Raw genomic sequence first — 21,466 nt, forward strand, 5'->3', positions numbered from 1 at the left:
ATTCCACTCAATGATCAGTAAACATTTAGCTGGAGTGATGAAATGCCTCATTGCTGATTGGCTTCAAAGAGCAGCAGCCTTTTCTTTCCTAGTCAGTCTTTAATCAGCAAAATCAGGTCTCAGGTGGTTTTGTGCCAGTAGAATGGACCCACTCATTCATTTGAGATGTTTTGCCGCTTTGCTTCCCTGACAGACATCTGACAACAGGCATCCCCAGAGCGATTGCACTTTGCAGCTAGAACCTCCTCCTACATGATACCTTCTTCTCATTGTTTTGAAGTGTTCCTACAACAAACAAGCTTTGATATCAGCTCTTGAGTTTTTAATTTGTTGTTTTTTGCAGAATTCCTGACGTTTTGTGATGATAAGGAAATGCAAACTAAAGCGAAGCATCTGTTTGTGATATTTTTGCCCAGAGGAAGAGCAATTGAGCATAATGAACAGATTGGTTACTTTATTTAGACTGAGCTGCTGAAGGGTAAAACTACAGCCCTGTCAGAAATACTGTAGCACCCTCTTCTGATCAGTTTGGTCAAATACAAAAATAAGAATCTTTTCCTTTTTTTTGGTTTATGAAACCTTTAAATATGATCGATTCCAATTCCCGGCCCATTCATTACACTTTGTTATATAATTTTTTCTTAATGTTGTATTTTCAGACTGAATTTGACTTTTATTAAAGTCTTAATAATCATTAATGAAATAATCTTTCTGATAGCGATCTTTACCAATATTTCTGTCCTTTTTCAACGATGATTTATAAAACCCATTACAATATCACTGCTATTTAAAAGTGTTTTTCTTATTTTTGTTATGCACGTCATGTTAAAACTACCAAGGGAGACATAAAACACACTCTTGACATAATAATTTACATTTACTACAAAATTAGAATATAGACGGCTACATTTCACACAGTTTATAACAAGAAAAAAAAAAAAAAATGTGACTCATAGAATGAAACATCAGTGCTTTTTACAATCATAAGACAAGAAAATGAAGTGATGCAGAGCATATTTATATAACATATCTGAAAAAGTAATGGTGCATTTAAGATGTCTGCCAGCTTCCTCTCTGTCTGGGTAAGAATCTCATGCTGAGCTGCTCGGCCTCCTTGTGATGCTCCACAGGCTGCTGGGAAAGGTTGTTAGTCTGTGGGAGGCAGTCCAGGGTCAGGCCCTCGTGGGGGCAAACGGAGTACTGAGATAGCAGAGTCGCCAGGATGGATTTCATCATCACCATGGCAATGTGCTTGCCAACGCAGGCACGAGGTCCTGAGCCGAATGGCTGGAAGTAACGGCGAGGAGTCTGGAGGAGGACAGGCAGCATGTTGAGGAGGAGGATGGAGCAGAGTTTGGTTAAAAGTCTAATCAAATGACTGCGAGTTAAAGCTGTATTTTTTAAGCTCTATTTCAATTATTTAAGCAAAGAATAAAATCATTCTGTTTTGTTTAGGATGTAACTCTATATGTATGATAATTTTCTGTCCTAATAATCCGTCCTTCAAGTGCAATGCTGCACATCTACATCTTTTAAAAAGAACTTCCTTTAAATTTATTTCCAATGTACATCAGGATTTCCTCCTGCTGTGATTTATTTTGCAGATTGGCAGCACATGCCATGCCAATATCTGCAAATACCATCCCCATAGTTTGGCAAATTGATTTAATTATTTTTTCCTTCTTCAATCCCCTCTACAAATACCAAGTTGTAAATGTTAAAGGATGATGAAAAAAAATACAAAATAGCTCAAAAAGAAAGCTTCATTCACCTTCACTTCTACTAATTAAACATTTTAATTGAAATACCAATGCCAGCTTTCACTCTGGAAAGACTTCAACACTTACATTTTTTTGGAAATTCTCAAGACTAAACTCGTCAGCCTTGTTGAAGAACTCGGTCCGGTGCATGCGGCCGGTGTTCAGGATGATATTTGTGCCCTTTGGGACCTTGTAGCCATCTATGACATCGTCTGAAAGGGATCGTCTCATGGTGAAGTCCACCACTGGGTGGAAGCGAAGGCCCTCATTGATGAAACTCTCCAGAACCTGTAGTTTCTGAAGATCTTTGTTTTTAGGGTGTCTGTCACCTTCAAAGACATACAGCTCAGTTTATTATCAGGAACTGGGATATTTCCCTGCCCTGGTGGTTCATGTGCACTGTAAAAAATGACCATAAAACTATAGTATTAAATGTTTAAAACAAATGTGAGGGTTTAAAGGTATACTATTACAGCTCTATAATAAAACCTTGTTTCTTGTGCAAAACATCAGGTGTAAAACTACAAAATAGGCAGATTGTAACCTGTGTTGATGGTCTATTGTTAGACGCTTACCTAAAACAGTGTCTATCTCCTGCAGCAGCTGCAGCTCTACATTGGGGTTTTGTTTGAGGAGCAGCAGCATGAAGAAGAGGCTGATGGACAAGGTGTCTGGTGCTGCGATCACCATCTCCAGCACACATTGCCTCACGTTCTCAGCCGACAGTTCACCGTGGCTCTTAAAGGACACATGCAAAGGGTCAGGACAACAATAAAAAACTGCAATTCTTTGTTTGGAAACATGCCACAATGTGTTATTTGACTCACTTGTGCAAATATGAGGTCTGCTGTGAAGTTGATGTCCAGCTTATCTGCCTGCTCCAATTGTCTCCTTTTTTGTTCTACAAGGCTTTCAATGGCATCCTGTAGCTCCTGGCTGTGGGGAGATAATCAAATGAGATGTTAAAAATAAACCCTTAACGTTAACAACTGGCAGCACGATGACTTACGCTGCGGCTTTGTGTCTTTGGTGAATCCAGCCAAACTTGAAGTAGATGTCAGGTTTGATCAGCACCGTCTGCCATGTGTCAAAATACTTTTGAATCTTCAGCAGCAATTCTTTTTCTGCAGAAAAATGTTATTATTAGTCCAATGTAAATTACCACTCCTATATTAAAAGAGACACCTGACAATATTCACCATTAAGAGGCACATCCAGGAAGAGTCTGTTGGAAATGTCAACCACAGTGCAACGCAGCAAACTAAGGACGTCCACATGAGCCAAGCTGTGCAGGTTGTCTAGGTGGGACTGTGCAGAGGAGACACAAACCTCCACTGTCTGCTGCAAATTGGGACCTGTCAGAGCTAAAACATTTTTTTTCAGTGTGAATTACAGTCTTGTTAATTATCAGCATAGTGCACACCTGGTTTGAAGCTCTTAGGTGATACCTTTGGCGAAATAGGTGCGTATTTTCTTCCACAGAGCCACGTTGTTGTTAAAGATGATTCCTCTCTCGTTCATGCCGAGGCAGCTGAGTCCTGGTTTGCTTCCAAAGCGAGATGTGTAATTTGAATTCTTCAAAACATGATTAACTGCTGAGGCTCTGAGAGAAAAAAGGGACATACATGTTGTTAGAATAACAGAGAGGTTCATGGGGTATTATCAATACTAATGAATAAAACCAACCTGCTGAGTATGAGGGTCTCCTCTCCATTGATCCACACTCTGACAATGTCTCCATACTTCTTGTTGTAGTAGTTGCTTGCTGTGCCAATGCCAGTCCAGATAAATCTCAAATAAGACAAAAGGGGACCCAAACCCAAGCAAAACGATGGGCCTGTTAAAGAAATGCAGCGTGTTGAAGCATTTGTTAAAATCAGTGTTATGGCTAAGAAGTGCAATCCAAACGTACCTGGAACAGCCTTTTTCTCTGTGTGACTCCACGCCACCACCAGAAGACAAACAAGCACAATGAGGGTTCTTGTTGCAATTGGGATTGCAGGGGACAGGCTTCCAGTGGTGTTTGAGGAAATGGAGACCAGGTCTGCCACCACACCATCCAGATCCACAGGAGTCATGGTAGCACTGCAGGAAGAGATCAAATCCATCAGAAGGAAGGTGCAAAGCAATCTCTATATAGCCCCTGGAACACGACTGAGTGTAAAATGCAGAAAGCTGTCTGGGCTTTCTCTTTATAGGCACGTTGAGCTGGCGAAGAGCCAGGTCAGGGTAAAACAAAAGCCATAACATCTTTGGAAAATGGTAAACATTACAGAGAAGACCTTGAGAAGCTGGATTTGTGCCTGTGCCCTTGAGTGTAGAGGTCTTAGTTGAACGGGTGCATGTTAGAATGAGTCTTTGTTTGACACTTCAATGCTTAGCAGCATTTGATCTCTTTTGAACATTAAAGGAGTAGGATTCTACACATAACAGCTGGCTTTTGGAACCCTGCTGTTATCGCCACCATTATGAGTTTTATCTCTCAGCTGCAATTCAGTGTTGGTTTGCTTCTAAATAATAAATGCTCACATTTTGTTTTATGTGGCTGTATGTGTGTTATATGGCTTTTAAATTAATTTAAATGATTTTTTTCATTATGAAATCACATACATTTTTAACAGAATATGAGCTTTTTAAAGTATGCATCAAATAATAAATGAAATAAATAAAAAATATTTTCCTTAGATTGAGACCTGTTAAGGTATACTGGGAATAAAAAAGAGCTTTTTACATATTTGGCTCAGATGTTACCTGAATCTTTTTTTCCACACGTTTCTAACTAATTTACATGCTAAATAGCTCCAGCCATCTGTAAGGATTTCATTTACCTAACCTCTATTCTATTTTTTGCTTTATTAGGGGGACAAAACATGTTTTGGTGAAACTTTGCAATAACTATCATTACCACCAATTATAAATGGTAAAAAAAAACTAATTAATTAATAATTAAAAGATTGTTTATTATTGTTTGGTAATCATTTATAAACTGCATCTAAACGATATCTAAAAAGTTGAATAGATCATATTTCCCTTCCATGTCAGCTTAGCCCTCTAAACTCTAATATCAGAGGATTAAGACTTGAACTGAGCCTTTATTCTTAATTTAACTTTTTAATAAATTGCCTATTTACCTTTTATGAATGGTTGATATGACGTTTATAAATTAATCAAACATTAATAAATTATGAGTTAAATGTCTATAAATGGTTTGTTTACATTTAAAAATGGTGGTTTTGGTTGATATTGTAAAATGTAACCGTGAACATTACCATTTTATCATTATTAATGTCTTTCCCCAGAGGTTCCATAGTAAAATTTAAAACCTTACACTACAAGCAGCAAAACACCACACTATAATCTGTGAGGGAGATAAAAGCTCTTATGCTGCTGTACCGAAATCTAAGCTGTTAAGACCTTATTTTCATGCTTGATGTGCATCGCTAACTCCATCTTTTTTTGGCATAGAATTCAGCAAATAGATTTTCAGTTCCAATCTTTCATTTCTATTATGCAGGGGAATCTTATTTTCAATTAGTGATAGCCAGTTACAAAACATTCCTTTTTGATTGGGACATTTTAATTAAACCAAACAGGCTTTATTTGTGAAATGTGAATATTTTATGGAGTTTGCATGAAAACTCCCATTAAGCCATCTTCTACCCACTTTGGGGTCAATGGTTCACTTAGTAGAAGTCCATAACAGAAGAAAACATGACTGGTAGTTTTTGTTCTCCAGAGGAAACCAATAGAAAATGAGTGTATTTGGAGAAAGCAGAGAACAACTCTTATCGGTCACTCTATGCTTTGCCAAATTGTAGCCCTGAAGCTGCCATTAGGATGTCTAAACAGAAGACATCAACTAATTAAAATAATGCACCAACATAAGGAATTACTGGAAACTTTAAAGAGCCATTGGTAATTTAATTTAAAACAAAGTCTACAGTGTTTGGCTTTATTTCTCCATTTGCTGTGTTTCTCTGCATGAAAGGCTCTGTCATTTCGCTCACCGCCCACATTTTAGCCGAAGAATGCGCCCTGTTCAGACGGAGGACTGTGCGCTTAGGGCCTGCCACATTAAATGAGCCCTGTGTGACGCTTAGACCAAGATTTTTCTGCATGATTAGGCAGCGGCAGCTCCTCTGTAAACTTGTCTCTGGGTTCAGAGTTGTGGTCAACCACAACTTTGTCTTTACATCTGAACAAACAAGATTATTAGATTGCAGAGAGGTTAAATATCAGGTGATGTGCAAAGTCAATGCAAAATCTTGACCTTCTGTTATGATGATTTTAGAACCGCAAACAATGAAAAAATAGTTGTGTATCCCTTCATGGATATTAAATTGTTAATAATTAATAAAACATATAATGTGTTCCACCAATGCTTCAGTGTGTTTTGAAGAGAGGATTAAGATACAGAGCAAATGTAAGTAGATATCAGTTCAAATGATCAAATCTATGTTGTAAGACTTGCTTAAGGAACCTTGAAAGATGAAGATTATCAAATACGTTATAAAGGCTTAGCAGAACTGGTGAGAAGATAAGATAATAGGGAGATAATAGTCCTACTGTTCTCTAGCAAAGATGCTTAAGGACCCAGACAGAAACAGAAATTTTATTGTTTCCTCTCAGCATTTAGCAATAAAGTTCACTTTTGTTGCACTAACTTTAAATTTCTGACATATCTTTGTACTGAAAGCCTTTTAGGATTCAAAATATGGTCAAAGGGTTTTGTTCTGATATAGGTTTTTTTTGGCCTCAGAATATTGGTCTTTTTATAGCTTAATTTAATTTCTTTGATCTATTTTTCAAATAGCAGTTTTAGTTTAAAATAAGGATATTTTGTATGAGATGACTTCTCTAAACGAACCTGTAGACTTTAATAAAATCCCACCTTGGAAGCCCTGAGAAGGAGGATGAACTTTCCTTGGGAATATGCCAGGTTATCTCAGTGGCCTTAGTGAACTTCTAAGTTTGGCAGCAGGGAGGACAGATGAAGGTCCTCTTCTTGCCCCGCAGAAAAGTTCATTAAAACAGGAGGATTCGAGAAAACTGTTGTTTGGTTTCTACATTTTAGAAGTTATAACAACATTCACATCTAAAGTCATCTGCAAGATTTTGGCCTCCATTACCAAATGGTTGCCTCTCACTGCTTTTTATCAACTAAGCTTAGGGCAATAAAACAGAAATAACAAAGAAGCAGCCTCCATGTTTTTGAGACTTTATCTTATACATGTCTACACATCTGGAAGAGCATTTCAGGCTGCCTAACCACTGACCGTCTGTGACCTACAGCCTCAGGCATGTGCAAAAACCAAATCTAACAGTAATGTTGAGAAGTTGCTTTTTTCTTGCCTTAATTCATTTAAATATCTTTTACATCATACATCATTTATCATTTACATATCTATAAAGACACAAATGAGTTAACTTAGTTTTGAAAGTTCCAAAACAAAAGAATAACAAATTCTTAGAGTTGGTTGTTAATTTATTTCTGTGATGAAATGTCACCGTTTAGGTGAAATGTCCCAGTTACAGCCCAAATCCCAAAAAAAATAAAAACTTTACGCATGAAAAAACGCTGCCAAAAAGTGACACGGCTGAGAGCTGGAGGGGAGGTTCAGAGAGGACAGAGGAGTTTGGACACTGAAGGAGATGAACCGACTCAAAGGAGCCGATGTGACATTGATGTTCTCTGATGTCCACTTTCTCTGAATAAAAAAAAAATACAACCATAATGTACCAACTCAGAGCTGTGTCTACTGTATTGAATGCTGTGTGTGAGTTCTTTTGTGTGTGCATCATACAAATGTGCATGTCCAAGTGTGTGTTTGAGCGTGGATGATGTCAGTCTGCCCACGGCGGTGCAGTAGAATGGCTTCTGATGAATATAAATCAGGTGACTGAACAGGCAGGGGTTTCTTCCCAGACAAGCTCCAGAGATTGTGTAATGCCCACTCCTACATTACTGGTTGGATGTACATGCATGCACATACACACAACCCCTTTTGCACTGAGTGAACAACACACCAACACTGTATTTACCAGTCAGTGTTCAAAGTAGACCACCAGGGTGGAGAGCACACATCATCGGGATTATTTGGAGCTTCCAAATGGCGTTCCTTTGAATTCCTTCCTCTACAGTGATTTGATTTTAGTGTCAGATTTTAGGTGTTTTCCTCTAAACTGGAACTTTTTTCTGGTGTGAATGTTGAAGCAAATTGTGGACCCTCAGAAGCGAGGAAGTGAGGTCCTAACAATGTGGATCCCGACACCCAGCATGACTCTCCCACAGCGGATGGTGCTGTACGGGACGTGTGCGGTGGCACTGGTGAACTCTGTGGGCCTCCTTGTACTCATGGTCCAGCAGAATCAGCAGCGTGCATGGCTGGAGCAGACAGAAGCGAGGCTCACAGAGGTGGAACAGAGCTCCGTGGTGGAGTTTTTCCAGGAGCTGCCAAGAGGAGCCGCTGGACTCAGAGCGGGCCCCGGGGACTATTCCCAATCCCAGCAGTACTCCAGGAACAAGAGGAGCGAGGGGCTGGAGAAGGATCTGCAGCAGGAGCATCGACGTGAAGAAGAAAAGGAGCTCCAGCTGAAGGAGGCCAGCCAAGAAGTTCTGGAGGAAAAAGTGGAACTAAAACATGATTTGAAGCAAAAGCATCGACACAGCCACCATTACAAAACACAGGATGAAATGATGATGATGATGACTTACTCCATGGTGCCGGTGAGAGGACTGCCAACATTTAAATGCTTAGAAATGTTCATTAGTTTTTATTTTTATTAAGTTTTGACTTTGATTTTCAATTTGATTGAAGTTTTCATTCACTTATTGTATTTTTTAGCTATTTTAGTTTTTATTAGTTTCAGTTATAGTTTTAGTCTTTAATGTAATATGATGACAAAAAAATAATATTTATATATCAGTATTTTGAGTTTTTATTTAATTAAATCAGCTAAAACTATTATCACAGGCAGTATGTTCCTTCAGGAGAAAAACTATCCAAGATTACTACAATGGCGGATAATGGGGAATGGGGATATAAAACAACACCAAAACCAATTTTTTTTTTAAAATATTCCCTCTGTTTTATACTTATATATCAGCATTTAATCACAGCTCTGCTAACTTATAAATATTCAGCTGCATGCTTACCTAAATGTTATTTAAAATCTCTTATTTTTCTTCCATTGCATTTCAGTAAATAATGAAATGGATATATTTATCGTTCCTTTTTAGATCAAATTGTTAATTGACATCTGTAACAGCACCAAAGGAGTTTGCCTTGCTGGTATGTCTTCATGAATGACCCAGATATATTCAATTTTACAGACAAAACTAAAACTTAACTTATTAACAACCTTATGCTTTGCTTTTTTAGGACCACCAGGACCGCCAGGTTAGTTAATGCATGAATCAAAAAACAAATCTGGAACATCGCCTGTTTTCCCATTTCTGGATTAATCAGCTGACTTTGCTAAATATTTTCTAATTTCAACCAATGATTTTTTTTCCCTCTCTATGCGTGTTTCTGTAGGCTTGCCCGGATTGCCAGGCCACAATGGCACTGATGGCATTCCAGGACTGAATGGATCGCCTGGAGCTGATGGAAAGAGAGGGAAAAAGGGTACAACAAAAGGAAGCCTGCATTCTTTTCATTTTTCATTTTCTACTGGGAGTAATGGTCCCATTAGTGAAGAATTCATGGCATAATGTAATATTCAAAAATCATGCACTGCTGAAGAACTCACTTTCAGGTAGGATAAATAAACACGAGCAAAGTATACAGGCTGAAGAAGGCTTACACATGTTTTGGCTGAACAAAAATAAACATTTACATTTATCACTACATTTTCTGCTTTATCTTTCAAGATAAATATGAGCTTCTTATCTTATAGAATAACCTTCAACATAAAATTACATAAATGATTTGACCCACAACTAGGTGAGTACTAAATGTGTTTCCCTAATAATCGGGAAGCAAGCAGTTTTCTTTCTTTGTCTGAGGGTCATTAGGGAATCCATGCGTCCATATTTCCTCATTTATAGTATATAACACTCGTTTATTTACAGTGAAGTATCTAGATACAAGATTGAAATAACAAGAAAATAACAACATAGATAAGTAGAACGATTTGTTATGGTGTATTCTGACTGTGCTCTTGGATGTCTGAACCACCAAGTAAAAGAAAATTAAAATCAAAAACAGCTTTGAAAGTTAAAGTCTTCTCATTATTCCCAAACTAACATAGAATAAGGCAGCTGCATGTGTAAAACATAGTGATGGCTGCATTAATTAACTGCTTCTGTGCATGTGATGGTTTGAGTCTCCACTAGATACTGCTAATCCTCATTAGCTCCTTTTGTGTTGGATACATTGTTTTGCCGAAAAATATAATATTGTTTGGCTTGTGTTGCAAATCTCAGCTTATCTGCACCGTGAAGGTGTTTAAACCACATTGCAACATGAACAGAAACATACTGGTCACAAAAAATGTAAAACTGCATCTGGGAAGGATTTCATAAAATGTGTAAATCGTTGTCCATTTTACATTCAAATGCTGAGATGGTGAGCAATAAAGCTTGTTCAGCACAGTTAGATACAAATCATCAAAAATTAGTGTATTTCGTTAAGTACAGCCGCTTTTGTCCCTCTTGTTCTGGAGGGGTTGGGGGCAAACCTCAGATTCTCAGCTGAACTGAATTTGAAATCATCTTTTTTCTAATGTAAGCACCACCGCTGTTGCTTTGCTCACTTTAAAAGTCACAAAGCCTTGTTGTATCACATAATTATAGAAATAGTGGAGGATTTTCACAAATTTTTGAAAAGACCCAACCTCTCAACTTAAAAAAAAAATGCACATGCACAACCTGTACCTACTCCCGAAAGGAAACACCTATTAAACGCGTTTGAGAACAATGCATTAGCCTATTTCTCCTCATGCACGCTCTGTTTAAATGTTGCCGCTTGCATCGCTAGTACAAGCTTACTTTCCAAAAGAAGATTTGCTAATTTTCCACTTTGTCTGACATACTGTACCACAGGTAAGTGAAAATGGGGACGAGCACGTAGGATGGCCTTACGTAAACATATCACCAGAGTGATTGACAATTAGGGGGACCACTTATTTTGATGATCCACCCGGAAAAAGAACATCCTCCACTATACCTTTAATTTCCAGTTCCCCGTTTATGAGATTAAACATGTCTGGTAATATTTTGAACAATTCTACAAAAATAGGGTTTTATTTTACCACTGAAGCCTTTTAAAACACCCTTTTGAAAAAAAAAAACATATTAAGTTAATCTTTTCAACTGTAATAATGTCAGATGTTTCAATGCTGCTGTGTCTAACACAGGAATAGCAGAGGAGGTGGAAATAGTGTTTTCCATCTGACTCTTCCAGAAAACATTACTCATTACTGTCGCCTTCAGTTTTGGTTGAATGAAAGGAAGTTCTCTCAGTTCTCCCACTTCTTCTTTTCGACTTCAAATGAATTAATTGATATTTTTCAAGAAGGTCAAAGTATTAAACGTGTTTTTTGTTGTTTAATCCAATGTTCTCCGCAGGACCTCCAGGTGAAAAAGGAGAGCCAGGGGAAAAAGGAGAGCAAGGAGAGCCTGGACCACCAGGAGAGGCGCATGAAGCGTCCAATGATGTCATTATTGAGGGTAGGCACAGTATTCATAAACTACACATATTTTCATATTATAAAGATTATAATTTCATTGCCGCTTGTCGCTTAGGGCCACCTGGTCCCCCTGGCCCTCCAGGACCCCCTGGGCCTATGGGACCTCCTGGGCCTCAAGGGCCGCCCAGGACGAGGCAGCACAGAGCTCACCTGCAGACCGCCCACACTATTGGTAAGCTTCAACTTTAACCCTATAGCTAACAAATCATTTAATTTTTCTTAATTTAACATATCAAAGTTTAATAATGTTGAAGAACCTCTGTGAGAATCTCAATACAAACTAATGACAGACTGAGGAAGCACATCATGTTGATACAATCATACCATGTCTAACAGGGTTGATGCATTCAGTACCAAACGATGAAACCTTGACTGTGAAAGAGGCTTTGAAACAACAGGGAAACCCTGCTAAGAAGAATGGTGAGCGTATTTTAACAGCAATCAGTGATCTCCAAGGGTTCAGATCTAATCATGTTTGCTTTCATTCAGAATGCCTCATTAAGTCTCTGATAAATCCCAGAAATGTGGCAAAGATGGAGACCACATTTGGCACTTGGATGAAAGACAGCGCTCACCCGAATGATGAGAGAATATGGGTGGCAGAACACTTCTCAGGTGAGTGGGTTTAACGCTCTTTCTGCTAAGGAGGTCTTACTGAGACGGTGGAACATGAAGGTTTTCTGTGACCTTTCTCAGGCCGTTTGGTGAAAGAGTACCAAAGCATGGCTGCTTTCCACAACAACAGCAGTGAGATGGTGGATGTTAAAAAGTTTTACCAAGGCTGTGGTCACACCGTCCACAATGGCTCTTTCTATTATCATATAGCTGGGACTTCTACTATCGCCAGGTGGGCTATGTTCATGATTTTATTGTCAGATATTTTCCATTTCAGCTTCATATAATTCAATCCTTTTTTTCTTTTACTGTCTTTTCAGATTTGACTTCAGAACCAGGAGGCTTCACACTCTCTTTATAGACAACGCCTTGTTCAACAACCTTTCATATCTGCTGACCAACTCTAAGACCTATTTCAAACTGGCAGCAGATGAAAATGGCCTGTGGTTGATATTTGCCTCCAGAGTAGATGAGAGCATCATGGTAGCCCAGCTGGACCAGAAGACCTTCTCCGTCACGTCCTACATCAACACCACCTACCCCCGCGCCAAGGCCGGCAATGCTTTCATCGCCTGTGGTGTGCTGTACGTCACAGACATCAAGGACGCTAGAGTCACCTTTGCTTTTGACTTGCTGAAGGGAAAGGCAGTCAATATGACATTTGACTTAAGGTCTGCAGAGGGAGTTTTGGCTATGCTCTCCTACAGCCCGAAGGACAGGCACCTGTATGTGTGGGACCACAGCTACGTCAGGCTCTATGTGGTCCATTACATCTCGGATGAGTGATAATGACAGAGACACAACTATTACATCATGCGCTTGAAGCAAATCCCCTGTTGACAAGCCATGCACTATATTTAGAAGAACATTTCCTTTGTAAACTTTACTCTTTATTATCTTAAAGGAACCTTCAGTCCAAATAAGTCTGAATATAGGTTTCTAAGCAGTGAGCTGACATTAGGTCATTATATTTCTGCATTACTTGTATACATTCAAAGTTTGCTTTTACTGTTACTAACAGATTGAATGCTTATATTTTTATTTTCCCCATGCAAATCTCAACTACTCTGCAATATCCATCTTTAATGTTGCAAGGATTAACTTTTGCTCAAGTAAGACAATGAAGAGACTGGGATCTTTTAAAGTAAGAATGTGACTTTAGTTCCCATTTAACAGTAAGAAAAACCTGGAAAACGCTCCTGGTTACAAAGTGAACCTATAATCTAGTTTGTATTGTTTAGTGATTGCATGCGCATCCCTTTTCTTGAAGAAAGCTGTAACTCCCTCCCCGAAATTGTTCATGTTACTGGCAAATGTAGGTTTTTCCAAGTCATCTTTGGGTTTTACAAAAACCGACTCAACCAGAGTTCGGACTTTAGTCTTATGGAGAACCTGTAGACGGAGCTAAAGCTTAAGGTGATGGCAAAGAGGCCTTGTAAACTGAAAGGCAAGGAGATCATCACTGAATTATAATTAATCCAAAAAAATGCAACATTGCCGAGCTCCTTTAAGGTCGGTTGATCTATCAAGAGGCTCCTATTCCATTTACTGACACAAAAAAAAAACGTAGGCAGCACATTCAAATATTCCGACATCTGCCAGTGGTATGAATGATTCTGGCCTTAATGTACGTTTCGATGTTTTTACCCTTTACCAATCTGTGACGAAGCTGCAGGATTGCCAATTATCCACGTCCACAAAAACAAAAGAAACAAGAAAAGTAAACCTGATGAAATAAAAATCATTTATTCACTTTACATAGGTAAAACTGTTACCTCGACCCGTCTCTCAGATACACCCTCTGGTTTAAGGGTCCTGGCAAACATCTAACGATCATATTGGCTTCCTTTGCATGCACACACCCACACGCACACACACCCGCACAGCGAACACTATTGGAAAAACTCCTAAAACACATACAGCACATGTAGAGGGCAGAAAGAGGGAGGAACACTAATCTCTTTAATAAATACCGTACATACACTTAACAAAAGTCACAACTAATCCAACTGGTATGATACAAACCAAAAATAAAGAATCATGTTTGTACAAGCTGTTATGGTTCCTCATATATATATATATATATATATTTATATATATTTATATCATTTGTATAGTAAAACTATCTTAAACGCTTTACTACTAGGGCAAATAAAGCCAGACATTCATTTGTATACAACAGTTTCTTCTCTGATTATAATATATATACGAAACAACCTTTTAGCGTCTCCAGAATTTGAGTGCAAATATCAATTCCTTATGGATGAACTAAAAACAGCTGGCGAGGTAAACACTCTCACAAACAGTAGACTGTTGCACATCTTCCAATCACATACAATAAAAGCTCTTGCAATCCTAAAATAAAAGGCAATAAGTTAAACAAATGAATAGTAAACCAAACACAAACATATAAATACTTTAAATATTAAAATCAATCTAATTAAAACAAACGAAAAAAAAAAAAAAAAAAATGATATTTTGTGCAAAAAAACAGAAGTGAACCTTTGTGTTTCTGCTCTGGGCGGTGGGGTGTTTTTCGAGTTAGACAACACGGATGAAACATTAAAGTTACAGTCACGGGGTCGGGGTGGGAGGAATGTTCTAGCAGCGAAGGCTGTCACACTAACAGGCATCTGACAGGCAGGCGGGTGGGTAGGCAGACACAGCAGAGAGAGCACACACTTGGATCAGGTTGGACTCAAACCAGGAGAGGCCACAGTGAGCGATGGGCAGCCAGTGATCAGTGCGCCGGAAGGGAAAGAGCAGTGCTCCATCAGCTCTTCCATAGGGGGGAGGGGGCAGGGAGGGCAAAACCATTGAAACAAAAAATCTCAACAACTTGAATCACACTGGAAACCACTGACTTAATAACGAACCACAGTGCTGGTTACAGTAGATGATAAAGGAACTCATCTGTGAGCACAAAATGACGACAGTTACACACTTTTAAAATTTTTGCTTGAGCACTTTTACAGAGCACTATCAATAGACCTGTGATTGCACTGCGTAACGAGAACAGGACATGCATAGCTTCCCTATGGACACACTCTATGAGAAGAGATTCATCAATAAAATACAACAAATCTAGCATAAAAATCAAGTATGATACCTTTTGTTTTCAGCTTTTGGGACGAAAGAAAAAAAAAAGGTTTGCAGCTCCGTTTGTCATTCGGACTTAAATCAACCTTAGCAGTCAACCCATGAACTCTGCAATGAAATCATGGCAGCCTGGTGACAAACTCTATCCTCATTTACTTCTTACAGGCTAATAGAAAAGCCTCTATAATTTTGTCTTTTTTCATCTTTGGACCCTCAGACGTTGAAGCAGCGATCACAGGACGTCAACAATGCTGCTGGCGATATTGTAGCGGTCAGGGAGAACCCTCATTTTTAAGGTGCCGTCCGCTCCACAGGTAAATATTCGGTTTCCCGGTCGCGTCTCCACTTTCATGACACCGGCACCGATGTTGCGGAAGATTGACTGCTTAGCATGTTCATTGCTAAATGAGTGCATGAGCCCGTGGCCTGCTAACTTCCAGACCTGGAGAGAGAAAAAAACAAAGAAAACTTTGCTTTTATTGGTTAATCAACCAATGACTGCCAAACCAAATGTCCCGTTTCCAGACAAGGTGTGAGCAGTTAAAAACACGTTACCTTGATGTTGCCCTCTGCAGAGCCGGTAACGAAGAAGTCCTCAAAGGGATCAAGGGCCAGGGCCTTGATGGCTGAGTCATGGGCCTGGAAAGTGTGCAGCAGCTGTCTCTGGCGGATGTCAAACACACACACAAAGCCTTTCCTGCCTCCAGTGATAAGCAGCTGCTGTTTCTGAGCATACTCCAGCACAGTGGCCCCATTCTCATGGCAGGGGAAGGCTGAGGGGGGCAGGAGGGGAGAAATATGAAGGGTGCAGTAGAAAGGAGCTTGTTTTCGTGGAATCATACCATTAGATTTGTTTTTATCGTAACACATAAGGTTTCTTACCATGGACTATAGTATTGCCAGGTGAAATCAGGGTGTCCCACAAGCAAACGTTTCTGCAAACATTAACATAATAAATTGGGAGTTAAAAAAGTAAACCCTTTTTATTTAGTTTTCAATGCAGATGCTGACCTGTTATCATTGGACTGCCCAGCTGTTGCAATCAGGCTGGAGGATGTGATGAAGGCAAAATCGCCACAGGTCTTTGAGTGGCACTGCCAACTCTGACAGCAACAACAACAGAAAAGCAAGTTAAAAGTGGTTGTTCCTTACCAAACAACAGGAAGTAAAGGTGGGAAGTTGACCTCACCAGGTAAGGTTTGGGGTTGGACGATGTCTGATTGACCTGCCAGAGGCTGAGGAAACCTTCGCCATCAGCAACTCCACACTGCAACAACAGTTCAGGATAATCAGAGCAAGCAGACAAAACAGCCGACGCTCTCTCTCCCTCTCTGTGTTTGTGTACCTTATTGCCTTGGGAGTTGAAGTAGAGCCGGGTGACACGAGCGTTGCCTGCTTGTCTGAAGCAAATGAGCTGCTGCGGTCTGTTCCATTCAAACATTCTCACACTGCCATCCTGAGCCCCCGTCATGTCTGCAGCACAGGGAGGTAAACCGGCGTATGTCACAGGCAGGAGTACAAATGAAGACAGATGATGCATTATAACAAATTGATGATGTTAAAACCAATGAGGTGAAGTCACTCACAATACTGATATATTGGGTGTGATGTCATTCTCTTCACGTTGTTTAGATTTCTTTTCATAATCTGCAACAGAGTACAGTAAATATAAAATAAAGGGCATTATGTAACATTGCTTGAGTCTTTTAAAGCATTTAATTAGAGAGCAAAAGTAAAATGAGGAGTTTTGAATGTTAGGCTCAATGAACATTAGCAATATTAACACGCCAGACTATCAGATATCAAATGATTCTATTAGAAGATATTTTTATTGGTTCAAAATTCGACTGAATTGATCTTATATGTAAAAAAAAAATTTAAAGGTATTTAAAGGTATAAATAAAAGTAATTGTCTTTTATATAACTTTTATATAACTTTCGCCGGCGCAGTGCACTGCGCCGGCGAAACAACTAGACCTCCTGAGGTTTTTCAGAGCTGTATTACTACAAAAATAACAATATATCATCTTTGCGTCTATATCGGAACATATAGAATATCATGACAGATGTGTCATGATATTCTTACCAATTCACAACCCTAAAATCTGAAAATTTTTAACCCCTTCTGCAAACCGGTTTATTAGCCAAATAAACACAGAGCTTTTCAGCTATATAAGATGAACAAACTACACAATAACTATTAAATTTGTTACATAAAAATATATAAATACATTATTAACGAATTTACTGCTCTAAAAATATTCAACCGCCTGATCATAAATCTTTATAATAACTCTTTTTTTGCTAATCAGGTGCAGTTTTAGGACACAAGGATACAAAAAGATAAGAGGGTTCACAGTGTCTCAAGATAAATAGTCGGAGGCTTAGTTCACTAGTTTAAAGTTGAATAATTTGCTGCTGCACCACCTTAACGTGGTTCAAAGTGGAAAGAAAGGCTAAAACCAGATATATGAGGATGAAGTTGGTTGAAAACTTTCCACTGACTGCAAATCATCTGCAGCAAGAATTCAGAGCTTTCAATGTCGACATTAGTGGACTTAATTAGCCCACAATGCTCCATGCTTAAACTTTCATGGACCTCACCACTGAGCCCAAAGCACAAGAAAAATCCACTCTCACTTTCGGATAACTGTAAAAATAAGTTAAATCAATTGTTACTGATGAATTTAACAACACATTTTCACGTCACTGGATGAGTTGTATTTCAGGATAAGGAAGAAAAAGTGCTACAAATGCTACAAAGAAATTAAATACATTGTAACATGGAGGTGGCTCAGGGATGCCGTGGGACTCCTTCCTTCACCTGTCTTGGAAAGCTTGCAGCAAATTCCTGGTAAACTGTATCTAATCAAACCTGGGAATCCTGGGATAAACTATCTGAATCTCGGACATTATTAACCTTCAAAAGGGACAAAGATTCAAAGACTACTTCAAAGCTCAACAAGACTTTTCAAGATAAATATTCATATCAAACTCTAAAAAAAAAAAAAGAAAAAAAAAAAAAAAAAAAAAAAGCCCCCAAAATATTATTGAGGTTGAGGCCTTTTTTGTGTGGCTGTAAAATTAATTTACATTTGACCAAGTGCTAAGGGCTGGTTATGAAAATAATAAATACTTTTACTGCAGCAGTAGTTATTTCCACTCGAATATCTGGCATATTAAATGTTTGCATTCTAGCAAACAGATCAGCACCTTTTCCCATTAAAGGCTGGTTCTGTGGGCGAGGGGTCAGTCTTTCTCCTCAACTACTGGCAACCTGAATAAGGATTGTTAGATAAACGATTGTTTAATTAACAGAGTTTCACAGAGTGAATCCCTGTGCTCACGATCACGGTAAATCCAGGCTTGTCTTCCTTATTGTATCACACAAACCATTTATCAGCATGGCTGGGACACCGAGGTCTCTGGCTGTAAGTTTATGTGACGCAAATCTGTACCTTGGGTAGACGGCTGCAAAAGCTATCTGTGTTTATAAGCGAATCATCTCTGCCATGCGAACCCGCCCTCTTCTGTATCAGCATTCATAGACTCAGCAGCAGGCCAGGTGTTTAGTCGGCACAAGTTTGTTTGGCTCAACGTTGATAAGATTCAAAAGGCGTAAAGCTTGTCTTGTAGATCGGCAGAGGATTCACGTTGACATTTGATTTTTCATCTGCTCTTCGTAAATATAAATATTATTTAATGTATGGTGGAGACCAAACAAAAATAAAAGGTCTGCAGAACCATTCCCCAAAGTTTAGGCCATGTTTAGAAATGAGCCTTGCTTCCCAGTACTGTTTGTGACACTAGAGCTGATTCAATAATGCCTGGCATCAGTGTGCTGGTGCATGATTTCAATGATTAAACAGCTCATACCACGCTTGCTCCCATGCTGGTCTGACCACTACCGAGCCACGGCATGGAGGCAGAGACTGACATGGGTGGTGGTGCAAAGGACATAGAGCTCGCCTGGGCGATGTTTGTGTGAGAGGAACGATGGTCTATGTCATCAGAGCTGCAAAACCAAAGCAGAAACAGAAACCATCGTGCTGATTTATTTTATTTTTTTTGTAAAGTCAGAAAGAGTCTTTGAGCTAGAGGGAGTCAGACCTTCGAGATTCCTTATCAAAGTCCTCTCCGATCCAAGTGTAGGGCTGGACAGCCACCAGACTAGAGACGTCCACCTCCTGGACGTCATGGGTGGACGCCAGGACGATCTCATTGGGGTTAGCCTACCAACACAAGAAGGCATGGAGACAAGTATTAAATGGGTAAGTTGTAAAGGATTGTTTCAAACTTAATTAAAACTGAAATTAATGTGTTAAATCGATGGCTCTCCTCCCTCTTCTACCACTGCTCTGCAGGGTTTATATGTCTTTCTTTTGGAGCACACCTGATTCAAATGACTGCATAGACTCCTCAGCAGCCATCAAGTGCTGCAGATGGCCGATTTATTTTAGGGCCCTGTCACACCTTACAGATTTAACCAGCGTATGCCTGACGTCCCAGAATCTTCTAAAATACAGGTATACGCTTAACTTGCTATGTATTTTTTTCAATATTGGGCGTATACATAGTGTATTTATAACGAGTCCAGAAATTCTGTCCAAGGACAGCCTAATTCATGCATAACGCATGGCAGCATAATTTAAATGATGTACAAGCCGGTGTCCTGAGGGGGGCAGCAATGCACCTGGCGGTGCCTCGCCTGCATAAAAAAACTCTCATAAAAAACTATGGAGGAGAACTGATGTTTTCCTCCTGTGAACCCCCTTTTATACCAAAACACTGCCAGTACGCCATTATACAGTAGCTGCAAGTAAGGAACACGTTCAGTGGTCGTCTGGAACACGTCAAATACGTTGATATGCATTGGAGATAAGTTCTTGATAAGTTACGCATAAGTTATGCAAACGTTACTCATAGGTTCTGGATAAGCTGGACGCCACGACTTATGAGTAGTTTACACTTAACGCATGTCAACGATCAGATAACTTACTTGTAACTTATGGCCCATGTATGGCGTACGTTGGCATACGTCGGGAAATTTCTCAACGTGTACCAGCGTGTTCTAGTGTGCTTTGGCGTACTTCAGCGTGCTTTAGTGTACTTCAGTGTGCTCATAACTTATACGAACTGTACCCATAACTTCCCAGCATAAACCTGTGTTTTTTCCAAATTTTTCGTTTGCAGGCATACGTTGCTCTAAATCGTCAATGTGAGACAGGGCCATTCATCAGGTGTGTGGCAGCTAGGAGACAGCAAAAACACGCAGGGCAGTGGTACTGGAGGAAACAGGTTTAGAACCACCACATTAAATTAAAGGACATTTTAGGATTTCACAATTCAATTCTACATACTTCCAAAGAGTAGGCCTTTTATATATTCCTGGAAAAAAGTGACACAAAATGCTTCTGATTAGCTGCACAGATAATACTCACCCAGTTGATAGCAAAAGCCATAATTATGTCAGATTCCTTGTGAATGATTTTAGCTTTTCCTCCAGGGTAGCCCAGATCTGCCTCTACCTAAAAATGCAAATAGAAATGAAAGCTGAAGAGATATCAGAACAACATAGAGTGTATCTGAGGCTAATGAGTAAAAGTAAGAGAGGTTTTCTCTTTGGAAAGAATGTTAATTTGGCTTCCATTTAGGATTAGGACAGCAGAAAAGAACTGCAGATTTAAAAGTTAGGCTTCAGACACTTGTGTTTTAAGTCGCATCAGAAATATGTCCAGTACAATGAAACAATTAAACTACAGATACAACCTAATAAAGGAAAAAAGGCCAGTCATAAAAATATTACAGGTGCATCTCAATAAATTGGAAAAATATTGGAAGGGATGTTAATTCCAGTAATTCAATGCAGTGAACAAAACAGACCAGTCATTCTTCTTTAGTCTCCTGGAATACTAATTTGTTTTCTGAGAAAACTGGAATATTATATTTGAGATGTTTTGGCTGACAACATCATGAGGAATATGTATCTTAAATGTGCTACCACTGTTATAAACTTTGTGTTAAGTCATTCCTGATTTATAACCAATTTCAAAACTACCTTACAGTACTACGGAGAAAAAGGATCTGACTTTGGATTCTGTTTTTCATTTGAAAGTCTGGGTCTGAAGTAAGAGTGCTCTGTTAACAGTACCTCTGAAACTACACTCTTTTCAGAGTACAGATAGTGTAATGACCAAGGCATCATCACTGTGGATGACTAAGCTTACCCTTTGAGGAAATGTTATGATGGATTGTGCGGAAGACTAAACAACAGACAGCAACAAGCTAAAGGACACTAT

At 39.2% G+C, this 21,466-nt stretch overlaps 3 protein-coding genes across 5 annotated transcripts in view; 1 reads left to right on the forward strand and 2 right to left on the reverse strand.

Moving 5' to 3' along the window:
* Window positions 1-906: 906 nt before the first annotated feature.
* LOC107085369 (aromatase) lies at window positions 907-3,898 on the reverse strand. The gene is made up of 9 exons (XM_015375651.1): window positions 3,673-3,898; window positions 3,447-3,597; window positions 3,209-3,363; window positions 2,960-3,124; window positions 2,770-2,884; window positions 2,588-2,696; window positions 2,336-2,498; window positions 1,848-2,089; window positions 907-1,308 (listed from the first exon to the last, which is right to left on the reverse strand). Exons 1-9 carry the CDS (start codon window positions 3,866-3,868, stop codon window positions 1,051-1,053), a joined length of 1,554 nt encoding a protein of 517 aa, XP_015231137.1. The 5' UTR covers window positions 3,869-3,898; the 3' UTR covers window positions 907-1,050.
* Window positions 3,899-7,795: 3,897 nt separating this feature from the next.
* gldn (gliomedin) lies at window positions 7,796-13,832 on the forward strand. Its single transcript, XM_015375611.1, has 10 exons — window positions 7,796-8,487; window positions 9,001-9,052; window positions 9,143-9,160; window positions 9,299-9,388; window positions 11,332-11,433; window positions 11,509-11,625; window positions 11,790-11,873; window positions 11,943-12,068; window positions 12,150-12,300; window positions 12,389-13,832. Exons 1-10 carry the CDS (start codon window positions 7,966-7,968, stop codon window positions 12,852-12,854), a joined length of 1,728 nt encoding a protein of 575 aa, XP_015231097.1. The 5' UTR covers window positions 7,796-7,965; the 3' UTR covers window positions 12,855-13,832.
* Window positions 13,833-14,127: 295 nt separating this feature from the next.
* Window positions 14,128-21,466, reverse strand: part of dmxl2 (Dmx-like 2) — a 48,382-nt gene continuing 41,043 nt past the window's right edge. For all 3 annotated transcript variants that reach the window (XM_015375610.1, XM_015375609.1, XM_015375608.1), the window contains 10 exons: window positions 20,609-20,695; window positions 19,278-19,399; window positions 19,044-19,182; window positions 16,754-16,814; window positions 16,513-16,640; window positions 16,357-16,434; window positions 16,179-16,270; window positions 16,050-16,102; window positions 15,723-15,940; window positions 14,128-15,609 (listed from right to left, as the gene is read on the reverse strand). In XM_015375610.1, coding sequence (XP_015231096.1) covers window positions 15,400-15,609; window positions 15,723-15,940; window positions 16,050-16,102; window positions 16,179-16,270; window positions 16,357-16,434; window positions 16,513-16,640; window positions 16,754-16,814; window positions 19,044-19,182; window positions 19,278-19,399; window positions 20,609-20,695 — 1,188 coding nt within the window. In that variant the 3' untranslated portion in view covers window positions 14,128-15,399. The remainder of the gene's footprint in view (window positions 15,610-15,722; window positions 15,941-16,049; window positions 16,103-16,178; window positions 16,271-16,356; window positions 16,435-16,512; window positions 16,641-16,753; window positions 16,815-19,043; window positions 19,183-19,277; window positions 19,400-20,608; window positions 20,696-21,466) is intronic.

This window comes from Cyprinodon variegatus, unplaced genomic scaffold (assembly GCF_000732505.1).
Source record: "Cyprinodon variegatus isolate N-32 unplaced genomic scaffold, C_variegatus-1.0 Scaffold122, whole genome shotgun sequence".
Lineage (NCBI taxonomy): Eukaryota > Metazoa > Chordata > Actinopteri > Cyprinodontiformes > Cyprinodontidae > Cyprinodon > Cyprinodon variegatus.